We start from the raw sequence: 12,532 nt of genomic DNA, 5'->3' as shown, positions 1-12,532 counted from the left end.
GAAGATAACATAAAATAGTAGAATACCAGATTAGAAGTCAGAACTTCTGGGTTTTTTGAGAGCCAGCTCTGACCTTTAGTTTTCTGATTTGTGAAATGGGGATAATAATCCCATTCTGCCTGCTTCACACGGTTGTTTGTGAAGATTACATGACATAATGGATGTGAAAACATCTTAAAAACTCTCAAATACTTTTCAACTTTGAAGGATTATTATGATTTTCATTCTGTTCAGCAGCTATACTCAGACTGTACTCTAAGTCAAATCTTCTGACATTCTTTGAAGTGAAGCATTCTTATGAATGTGAGCTGAAGAAATGAATGAAATGAGATAATGCAGGTAAAAGTACCTGGCACTTGGTAAACAAATGAATTGTTTTTATTATTCCTTAAAACTTTCCTCAAGCTTTCTAAGGTGTTTATGTGTGGTGGAAAAAGAATGGATGTAGGAGTCAGACAGGCCTTGGTTCAAATTCCTATTCTCACTTACCAGTTTTGTAACTTATGGCAAATCACTTTATCTTTCTGAGCCTATTCCCTCATCTTTAAAATGGGAATAAAACCTACTTTGCAGGTTATAATGAACATGGGCGATACTGAGCATAGCCTGGCACGATGCAGGCAAATGGAAGACACTCAGTAATAGCTGCTGCTGTTTTTACTTTTGTCTCTAATATGAATGACAATAGCAATTGTAGTTCAGTAACAACTTAAGGTCTTGTAAACAACCTGTTTGTTGACAGAGAGTTGTAAAACGGGGATACTCAGTTTCCATAAAGTAATATAAAAGTTATTAAGTGATGTTAAAATTTGAGAATATATTTTTCCTCATGAGAATGTTGGTAGCACAGGTATCTCCTCTGATATAAGTTAATCTTACATATTTCATTTTTCCCATCAAGCATAGCGAGTAGCCCCAAATATCAAAATGAAATAAAATCCAATAGGTTTGTGGAATCACAGAGTTGAAAAAGACCTTAAAATAATTTACACTAGCCCAGCATTTCAAAATCCAACATTTTTAATTTCTTATAAAGTGTCTTATCCTGAACTCTTCAAGTTGTTGGGAACTTTCAACTTCCTCAGGTAACTTACTTCATATTTAGACAGATATTTATTGGGCCAAGATTTATTTATTTATAATATCTATTAGTCATATTTCTAATATTTAGGGCCGTATGGAACAGGTTTAGCCTGTCTTTCACTTACCGCCCTCTGGTTATTCGAAAGTAGCTCTAGGGTTCTGCCTTCTCACTGCAACTCTGTTATGTTCCTACTTCAAGCCACCATCATCTCATACTTAGATTATTAGAACAGCTTCCTAACTAGTCTTCCTTCCTCCAGCCTTACCCACCTCCAGTACATTCTTCACATTGCAGCCAGAATGACACAGACCCTCCAATGCTTCCTCTTTTCATTGACATGGTGTATGAGGCTCTCTGATACCAGAATACTGCCTTTATCCACAACCTCTTTTCTAAACTACTTTTTCTTTAAACTCTACCCAGCAGCTATACCAAAAGATTCAGTTTTTAGAACTGCTTTTTCTCACTTTGGGGCTGTAAACATGCTTTTTTTTCTGTCTGAAACAAACAAAAAATGAGTTTCCTTTCTCTTTGACTGGCTCCTACTTATCCTTTTACACTTTAGCTTAGAAGCCTAAAGGTTACTTCCTCTGGGAAGCCTTCCACAAACCCTCTAGGTGCTCCTGCAGCACCTCTGTCTCTCCACGTGTAGCACGTATCACAGGATATTAAAATTAACTATTTAATTTCTGTCTCTAAGTATACTGAAGCTCTGTGATGGCACCTATCACAGGATATTAAAATTGACTATTTAATTTCTGTCTCTAAGTATACTGAAGCTCTGTGATGGAAAGGATGATATTTTGTGTATGGTTGTATCTCTAGCACCCAGCACAGTGCTTAGAAACACACTATGAGTGTTTATTAGATGGATAGGTAAGGAAATGGCTCTGAGACTGCTTTCTTACTCATGCTAAATGTTCATTGTTCCTCCAGCTGGTTCTTAGGTCATATGGTTTTAGATCTCTTTACCCTTAGGTCATCATTTAGAGTGATTTGCCCTCTCTTTCTCTAAGTATAGCTCCCAGAACTAAATTTAATACCCCAGATGTGATTTTACTAGTCCAGGAAATAATAGGACCATTATTTGTGTGTTTCATTTGTTTTTTTCATTCACTCAAAAACCTTTATTGAGCTTCTATTAAGTTTCAGGCACTGTGTTAAACAGTGAAGATTTAAAAATGAATAAAAGATGGCTACTATCCTTAAAGAGTTTATGTAAATAATTATAATGATATGATGTGATGAGTATGAAAACAGAGGTATAAACAGGATGTTATAGGAAATAGGAAAATGGTAGACTTTGTTCTGGGAAGACAGGAAAATTCGAAGACCATGCACTGAAAGTAGCATTTTTGCTGAGCTTCAATCACTGGGTAGGAGTTACATATAGACAAAGGTATGAGTCCAAGAAAGCCAAAAGTTTGCTTTAGGAAACTCTAAGGTCTTTTCTAGCTTGAATATTGTAATTCCGTATCTATGAAGCCTCCTAAATTTGACCTTTCTCATTTCGGGATACCTGCCTGGACCCTCCAAAAAACCTGTGATTTCATTTTCCTATTTAAGCCTCTGTCTGTTGCCTGAAAGTCTTTGTCCTTTCAGAGGTACCTGTGGTGTAGTGAAAAGAACACTGGACTTTCTCTAAATGCTTTATTTCTATTAAATAAAAATACCTCAAGTGACCTTTTCATCCTTTTATTTCTTAGAGAGGAAATTACATGAAAATGTTACTGCAGCAGTATCACTCAGTTGAAACTATCATTTTTACCAAACTGCTCCAACGTTGAGACAATTGATGAGACTGTACATATTAAATCACTCTTACCCTTCTGTGCATGTATTTTTAAAACCAAAACCCAGATGGCAGAATTGTATACTAATGAAGCCATTGTATTGATGTTGGAAGCTGAGCTTCTACTTGAAACTTTCTTTTTCAGCTGGGATGTTTGATGAACTCTTTGCTTTTAGCTAGGAGGTTGTCTCATGGTATATTTAGAAGGATACTAATAATATAATTCAGTTCCTGTTATTTGTTTCCAGAAGTTCTTTGGGGGGGTGGGGGTTGGTGTTTTATCTTTAGATGATCCATCAGAAAATATCAAGCTGTTGATTTAAAAAGGCTATGGACAGTATTTTGAGAATGACCTACTATGTGTCTCATAACTTAGCATTTGACATTGTAAAATAACTAGGTTTTATTAGTGTTGGATATGCCACAAGTTATTAATCTGAAAAGTGCCAAGAAAACATAAGGTTGAGGGTATGACTTAGGAAAAGGACTTGCTCTATCAGATATTTAAGTTGATTATGAAAATGCGTGAAACACAGAGTACTCCTGATGCTGGAATAGACAGACTAATGAGAATAACAGAATACAGAGTCCAGAAAGAGATCTGAGAATATATAAGAAATTAATATAGGATCAAGGTGACATTTCAGATCAGTGAGGAGATGATTTATTCAATAGATGATGTTGGAGTACACTTACTGAATAAAGGTGAAAAGGAAAAAGCTAGATCCTTGCTTCATTTGTCTCACAAAATATATTCCAAATATATCAAACATTTAAATGTAAAAAAAAGAAACCAGAGAAGTCTTAGAAGAAAACATGGGTTAATATTTTTATATTGAAGTGATGAAAGCATGATATGAAAATCAAGAAGCCATAAAAGAAAAGACTGAGAAACTTAAGGGCAAACTCTACCAGACTCAGACAAACATCTTCACCATATGTGACAAAGGACTAATATCCTTAATCTACAAAGAAGTCTTAGGATTTGTGAGAAAACAAAAGAATACCTCAGCAGAAAAATGGTAAAAAATAAAATAAAAACTAGCTAATAAGCCTAAAAATATCTTCAACTTTGTTAGTAATCAAAGAATTGCAAGTAAAAGTATAACAGTGTATCATTTTTTTCACTGATGAGATTTATCAAAATTATAGAGATTATTAAAACACGGTTTTAGCAAAGTTATGGGAACACATCTTCATATACTTTTGGTAGGAATAGAAATTGGTATTCTATTTTGCCCATATATGTTGTATCAAAATCTAAAATATGCATACTCTTTGTCCATTAATCTCACTGTTTGTAATTTGTCCTAAGGAGACAATCTTAAGTGTTCAAAGATGTATGCACAAAGATACTTACCAAAAATTAGAAAACACTTAAATGACCATCAACAGTATTTAACAAATATTGTCGTTAAGTTATATAAATTATGGTACATATAAACAATAAGATACTAGTTAGACAGTAATCTTGGAGTATGATTTCTTATCTAAAGACTTTGATTATCTTCTTGCTCTTAGGAATTTGGGCTCCATATATACGTGGCACAAAGTAGAGTTCTTATAGAGAAATGTTGCCAGAACAGTAGCTAGCATGAGTAGCCAGCCTGTCAAATTAGAAGCAGTCGAGGGATTTGGGACATATTTAGAGAGAAAGAGATTGGATATTGTCTAGGACCAATGGAGGTTAGAAGAAGGCAGACTTTTGCTGACTATAAATATTAGTCTCCCCATTTGTACTACTGAACTATAAGTGTCCCATGATTGGAAGTATTCAAGGAAAGGCTGGAGAGACCATTCAGATCTCCACTTTTATATGACCCCCGCAAGATGCCTTTCTTGACCATCCTGCCTAAAATAGCATAAACACCTTCTTTTCCTTTACCTTGCTTTATTTTTTCTTTACTTGAAAAGAGCTAGGGATTGTATAATTATTTATCTGGTGTCTCTGTTAACCTCTGGATCAATGATATACAGGTATTTATTTATTTGTTGTCTCTCTTCCTAAGAATGTAAGCTCCATGTGGGTAGAGACTTTGGCTGTGTTGTTCTTTGCTATTTATCACCAGTGCCTGGAACCAGGCTTGGAATATAGTAGGTGTTCAATAAATATTTGTCGCATGAATGAATATTGCAGAAGGGATTCATGCATTCAACTAGGTGACCTCTTGTACTTTACATTTTATGGGCTTTTAATTTTTTAAAGGTACTTAAAAATGACATGTCATTTGTAAGTCTCTTCAGGGCAGGGATTTATTTTTCTAATAATAAGTGAAACTACCATGTGGTGTGCATTAGAGTTTACAAAACACTTTCAAAAGCATTATTCAATGATATAGATGAGATGGATGACTTTTTCTCCTCTGTAAGGTCTCAGCTCAGATATTTCCTCTGTAGAGCATCTGTTTATAACTTCACTAAGATAGCTCATAGTCTCTATCATATCACCTCATTTTATTCCCTTCAAGCACTTATCACTTATTACCTTGTTTATTTATTTGTTTATTTGTTGTGTCTCATCATACACCAGAATGTAAATTCCATGAGAGCAGGAACCTCCTATCATACTGCATGACACGTAAAGGATACTCAATAAACATCTGTTGAATAAATAATTGAGAACGCTCAGATTATGGTGTGTGAATGTTTTGAATTATAATGTTTGAGTAATTGAGAACACTCATTTTAGTGTGGGAATGTTTTGAAGTATAATGTTTGAATAACTCAAATTATATGTGTTTAAATTATAAAACATTATACCTATATTAGTTAATATTGATTTTCACAATAATCCCTGGCTGTAAGTATGGACTAGATTTTCCTGTTCTTCATTCTCAAGGAAACCTGTACTATACCTCATTAACTTAAATTTATCATAATTGTAACAGATTATTTGTGTTATTACTTATTTAATATCTCTGCTTATTTTCTCTAGACTGAAAGTTTCATGAATTTAGGAACCATGTCTATTTTGTTTCCTCTAACATTTAACACGGTTCTTTGTACTTGCAAGGAGTTTAAATATTTATTGAATGAAGAATGAATAATGTATATGCAATCTTGTGAGATAGATATTATCTCCATCTTTCAGATGAGTAAACTAAGGCTTGGAAGGATTAAGTAATTTACCCTAGATAGCTATAGAAACAAGTCTTTAACCAAAATCTTCTGATTCCCAATATCACATTCTTTTAACTACACCAGTAGTTCCTAGACACAGGTGTTAATGAGAATTACTGAGGGAGCCTTCAAAGATGTATATTCTCAGGCCACACTTGGAGCCTGCTGAGTGGGAACTTCTGAATGTGGGGCCCAGAAATGAGAAATGAGAAAAATTACTGAGTAAAATTTGAGAATCAATGATTTATACCAGGAGTTGGCAAACAACTGTTTGGGGGCTAAATCCAGTCTGCCGCCTGTTTTTATAAATAAAGTTTTAGTGGAACACAGCCATGCTCATTCATTTACATATTGTCTGTGGCTGCTTTCATGCTACAGTGGCAGAGTTGAGTAGTTGTGACACAGACTTTTTGGCCTACAAAGCATAAAATTTGTATTATCTTGTCCTTTACAGAAAGTTTGCCAACTCCTGATCCTTGCTGCCTGTCCTATTTCTTTTGTGATTATTTTAGTGCTTGGAGATATGATAGACATATGCTGTCTGGCTCACAATGGGCATTATAGTAGGTATTCAAGTATTCTTGAGTCAATAAAAATTATCTTCTATTGCAATTTACCTGATAATGAGACTAAGCCTTGGGTAGCCCAGGCAGTCAAATTTAAGAAAAATACTAATCTAGGTATGGTTCAAGCCAGTCAGCTGTCACAGTGAGCAGACTGCTTTCAACAAAGAGATGCCTTTTTGTTCAGCTGATAAAATAGGTTGTTTCTGAAGTGATGGAAGGTTTGAGGTTTCTGGCCTGTGTACATTATAACATGGGGATTGATTAACATAGGTAATATGTGTAATTGAGAACTGTAATTAATACCTTAATTATTTGGTACCCCTGATACTGATGTATTCTTAAAACCAAAGTCTCTTGAGTGCTTTTGGTCAGAACTCAATTTAATACAAGCAATTACCCAGGACTGACCAAACCTGTAGACCTGTGCTGCCTAATATAGTAGCTGTTAGCCACATGTAGGTATTTAAATTTAAATTAATTAAAATTAAAATTTTTAATTTGGTGGGGTTTTTTTAAAGATAATTTATTATACATACATGTGGGGTAAAATGTTGATTTTTAATAATTGTGTACAATGTGTGATAGTTAGATCAGGATAGTTAGCTTATTCATCATTACAGTACGCAGTCATTCTTTGTGTCTGTTTTCTTACACTAGCCACGTTTCAAGTGTTATGTAGTTACATGTGGCTGGTTAGTGGCCACCTTATTAGACAGCACAGACACAGAACTTTTCTATCAGTGCAGAAAGTTTTATTGAACAGTGCTGCTCTAGATGCTAGAGTTTAAGTCTCAGTCCAGTGAGATCCAAGACTTACTGTTTGATTTAGTCTTTCATTTGTAAGGATGGAATAATAATTTGTAATGTTTTCTTTTTCTAACAGCAAATAGTGATGAAATTTATTCAATCCTTGCTTTAGGGCCCTCTCAGCTAAGAGCAAATTCTTTATTAAATTCTGATAACTTCTTTAAATCTTGACTCCAGGAAATATCCATCTCATTTATCCTATGGACTAACTGTCTAGTCATGATGATTAATCATTGGCCAGTTCATGAAATGGTTCAGAAGTGACTGTGATTTCTGGCCAAATCTATTTGGTTTAGTTAAGGATGGTGGGAAAGGGACCAGTTTTAAAACAGAAGCTATAAAGTCAATAGAGTGTAAAGTCTTGGCATCATCTTTGAAGTGATTTAGATTTCATCATTAGTGACTCATTTTTATTCCCAGTATCTAGTGCTTTTTCCATGGCCCAAAGGGGCCCTGTGCTGCTCAACTACAGAGGAAACTTCAAGAAATGCTGGTTTGCTACAGTGTTTTAGCTTGTGAGAGTCTCTGGGACCTTCCCTGCTCCATCATGGGGTCACCTCTAGGTGGGTATTAGGGGGAAATTGGTAATTGGTTTAACTTTTTTAAATCAAGAACTTGGTAATCTTTTGTGGTCCATTGAGATCTATATTTAATAGTCTGTCCTTTAAAATGTTTTTCCTGGCCCCAGCGTAGTGTCACCTTAAAGATTGTTTCCCTAACCACAGTGTTCTTCAAACTTAGAGAGACTCTAAGGCTGCTTCAGGAGGCTTAAAGATTCTGTAGGCTCCCCAGCTTGTTCTTATTTACTATCATCAGATATGCTTCCCATGTTCTACTTTTCTCTAAATTACCAGATCTTTGTCATTTTGCACCTCAGAGGAATGCAGCAGTTGCTGAGATTGGAGTACGGTAAGGGTGGGTGAGAGAGACCCAGTTTTTAGAGTATGAGGATTCAAGTATAGTCTCAGTCATCTGGCTTCCCCTCTCCTCAAATCCTCTCACCTCGTGTCTCTAGATAGCCTTTCCTTCATTCTTCCTGAGCTGAGATGGTGGAATCCAACCATATTGGTTGTTAAAAGCTGTCACTTGACGGCAGTAAGGAACCCCTCCAGGAGTCAGGTTGTGCAAAAGGAATCTCCCCACCTACTTTCTATCTCTTCTGTTCTGTTTTTCATGAGCTTCCTGGTATATCTTGCTCTGGTATATCTTGCTCTGGTATTTTGTATCATTTTGGGGTCTTACGTGAAAAACACATTAGGTCATCTTTAGACCATGATTTTAAAACATTAATCTAAAAGATCCACTCAGGTCACCTAGATTCTTCCCCCAATACTCCTTTCAGCCCAAACAGGAGAAAATATGTTTTCTTATGCTCAAAACCATTCTGCAAATGGCTTAATGTTTAGTGTAGACTGCATCCTGAAGCACTTTTTTAGGAAGTTGACTGTGATAGAGATTTCTATTTCCTTTACAGGTCATTTTACCTGGGACAAATACCTAAAAGAAACATGTTCAGTCCCAGCGCCTGTCCATTGCTTCAAGCAGGTAACTGATTCTCAACATCTTTAGTAGGTGGGAAACAAGTAGGTTTTTTCTTGTTCTTCAGACAATCAAAGCATAAGGTGGGAGCCCTTGGGCTTCTCACCTAAGGACCCCTGAATAAGCCTCTATGGGAAGAACACACCTCAAGAAGTAAAATTTGGTCACTAGTTTTGGCAGCAAACATTCTCCCCAACTTCATCCCAAGTAACACCCTTTCCTTCTTCTTCACTTCCTTGAGTATATTCTGTGTTACTGAAAACAATTGCTAATTTTTACTATAGCTCTTAATTCAAAGTAGGAGAGTTATAGCCCTTAGACAGTTCTTGAAAGTATAGCCATATTCCTTTCTCTGTATCCAACAGCCCTGTCACAATCTTATCTTTCTATAAGAATGTTGATACTGAGTCCTGTTGGGGAGCATTTTAGGAGCTCATCAGAAGTCATTTAGCTTCCCGTATAGGATTAAGTACTCCACACATTGCACAGATGATGTTGATTATATCAGTATATGATAAGTGTGGTAAGCAAAGAAGTGTACTGCTGCTAAACAGCTAAACATCAGAAAGTTATTGACATCTCTCTCCCTTCAGTACTAAATGTTTATTTCCTCTGTCAACATTTCGCTTTGAGTTTAAATTTTCTCTGTTTTCTAAATAAAAATACAGATTCAGAACTTATGCTCATTTGAAATAATAGGGACTGAATTCATACTTCCACCTGAAACAATTTTTTAAAAGACAGAATATATTAAACAATGGTTTTCAAGTCACTGAAGATCAGGCAACCAAACAGTGATCTCTGAGAGATGGGAAACAAGTTAATTGTTCCCCCTCCAGTTTCCCAGCTTGTTGCCTTAAGAGGGTTTCCAGACCATGGCCCAGGGAAGAGGAATCCAGGTTGAGTCCAGCAGACTCCCTAATTTGAGATGGAACTGAGAGTCCAGGGAAACAACAGTGGCTAGAATTTGCAGGAAAAAGTACCAGAGAGGAGAGACCTTCATGGAAAGAAAACCACAGAGATCTGCAGAGGGTCCACTTCAAGTATTCAGCAAAGTATTACTGTTCAGTGCATGCAAGGGAACTACCTGAGGCCAAAGAAAAAACCATCTGAAAGGATTTAGAAGGAATAGAGCCTGGCATTCTCACAGGGCTGGGAATAGTTTCTGATCCTACCATCTAGACTGGAAATTCTTATCATTCATTGGATGTTGGTAGAAAACTCAGGAAGGTCTTGCTCAGTAGTGGGAGATAATTAGCCTTACTCTGAGCACTGTTGCAGACCTGCCTAACAGATCATAAAAATAAGACTGAAAAGGATCAACTTGTTTCTAAATAACTGCATCTGGGAACAAAGCACAAGAAGATTTGTAGGAATCCAAGGAATCCAATATGTAAAAGTAAAATTTACAATTTCTGGCATCCATTCAAGATTACCAGGCAGGAAAATGCAACCAGTAACAAAGAGAATAATCAATAAATTGAAACCAACTCAAAACCTTCACAGATTATAGAATAACAGATAAACACATTAAAATAATTATTTTAACTTTATTCAATATGTTCAAAAATTAAGCAGGAAGATATAAAAAAGACTCATATTGGACTATTATATGTGAAATGAAAAATACACTGGATGGGATTAATGGCAGAAAAACAGATTAATAAAGTTGAACATACAGCGATAGATGCTATCCAAAAGGAAACACGAACAGAAAAATTAATTTAGAAAAAAATGAAAAGAGCACCCATAAACTGTGGGATAACTTCAAGGTGCCAAATAGACATGTAATTGGAGTCCCCAAAGGAGAAAAGAGATGGGGGACAGGAAAAGTATTTGAAGAAATAATGGCTAAACATTTTCCAAAATTTAGGAAAACTGTAAATCCACAGATTTGGGAAGCTTAATGAATCTCAAAAATAAGAAACTAAAAGAAAACTACACTAAGGCATATCATAATCAAATTGTACAAAACCACTGACAGAGAAAACCTTAAAAGAAGCTAGAGAGAAAAGACTCTTCACATAAAAGTTAACTAAGAATGAAATATTTCTTGTCTGAAACAATGCAAGCAAGAACAAAGTTGAGCAACATCTTTAAAGTACTAACAGAAAAAAGCTATCAACCTAGAATATGACACCCAGCAAAAGCATCTTTCAAAAACAATGGTGAAATAAAGATATTTTCAGATATGCAAAAGCTGGAGGAATTCAATACTAGCAGACTCATGATACAAGAAATGTTAAAGGAAGTTCATCAAGCAGAAGGAAAATGATACCAGATGGAATAACGGATCTACACAAAGGAATGAAGGTCACTGGAAATTGTAATTACAAGCTAAGTACATAAGATGTTTTTCTTATTATTTTAAATATCTACAAAAGTTAATTAGCTGTGTAAACAAGAGCAATAATAATACTGTAGTGATAACAGATGTATAAATAAAATGTATAGTAACAATAGCATAAAGACCAGGGGGAGAGATCTAAGTATACTATTGTAAGTTCTTATACATAAAGTAATATATTGTTAGTTGAAGATAGACTGTGGTAAGTTAAATATATTACTGTAAACCCTAAAGCAACCACTAAAATAGTGGAAAACAAATAGTGAGATGGTAGATTTAAACCCAACCATATTGATAATCAAATTAAATATAAATGGTCTAAATGCCCCAATTAAAAGGCTGAAATTGGCACATTGGATAAAAAGCAAGACCTAATTATGTACTGCCTGCAAGAAATTATACTTTAAAAAGAAAGACAAGTAGGTTAAAAATAAAAGGATGGAAGGTGATACATACTGTGCCAGTGTTATCTATAAGAAAGCTGAAGTGATTATATTAATATCAAAGTATATTTCAGAGCAAAGAATACTATGAGGGATGAGAAGGTAGTTTTATAATGATAAAGGGGTCAGACAGTCCTTACATGAAGCAAAAGCTGATAGAGTTGTAAAGAGAAATAGATAAATCCAAAATTAATGTAAAGTCAGACTTTTTTATTTAACACATTACTGGATAAAGTCAGACTTTTAATACTCCTCTCTCTGTAATGAAAGAACAAGTAGACAGAAAATCGGCAAGTATATAGTAGGCTGAACAACACTATCACTGAACTTGACCCAATTGACACATAGAGAATACTATCCAACATCAGTAGAATATATATTCATTTCAAGTGCATGTAGAACATTTATCAAGATAGACTATATTCTGGGCCATAAAATAAGGCTTGAGAAATTTTAAAGGATTTAAGCAATATAGAGCATGTTCTGTGATTACAATGGAATTAAATTAAAAACCAGTAGTAGAAAGTTATCTGAAAACATCTCCAAATATTTGGAAACTAAGTAACACATTTCTAAATACCCCATGAGTAGGGCTGGCCTGTGGCTCACTTGGGAGAGTGTGGTGCTGATAACACCAAGGCCATGGGTTCGGATCCCTATATAGGGATGGCCAGTTAGCTCACTTGGGAGAGCCTGATGCTGAAAACACCAAGTCAAGGGTTAAGATCCCCATACCAGTCATCTTTAAAAAAAACAGGGCCGGCCCTGTGGCACACTCGGGAGCGTGCGGTGCTGGTAGCGCTGAGGCTGTGGGTTTGGATCCTATATAGGGAT

General features: G+C 35.4%; 1 protein-coding gene across 14 annotated transcripts in view; it reads left to right on the top strand.

Moving 5' to 3' along the window:
* The window catches only part of SCMH1 (Scm polycomb group protein homolog 1), a 178,164-nt gene that overhangs the window by 48,117 nt on the left and 117,515 nt on the right, over window positions 1–12,532 (top strand). For 11 of the 14 annotated variants that reach the window (XM_063103794.1, XM_063103801.1, XM_063103795.1 and 8 more), the window contains one exon: window positions 8,844–8,914. The exons of 2 other annotated variants lie outside the window; for them this stretch is intronic. In XM_063103794.1, coding sequence (XP_062959864.1) covers window positions 8,844–8,914 — 71 coding nt within the window. Of the gene's footprint in view, window positions 1–7,789; window positions 7,933–8,843; window positions 8,915–12,532 lie in introns of all 14 variants that reach the window. One more of the 14 variants, XM_063103793.1, reaches the window with a different exon arrangement.

Source organism: Cynocephalus volans, chromosome 8 (assembly GCF_027409185.1).
Source record: "Cynocephalus volans isolate mCynVol1 chromosome 8, mCynVol1.pri, whole genome shotgun sequence".
Classification (NCBI taxonomy): Eukaryota; Metazoa; Chordata; class Mammalia; order Dermoptera; family Cynocephalidae; genus Cynocephalus; species Cynocephalus volans.
The sequence above is the reverse complement of the archived record's forward strand: the minus strand, read 5'-3'. Positions and strand labels throughout refer to the sequence as shown.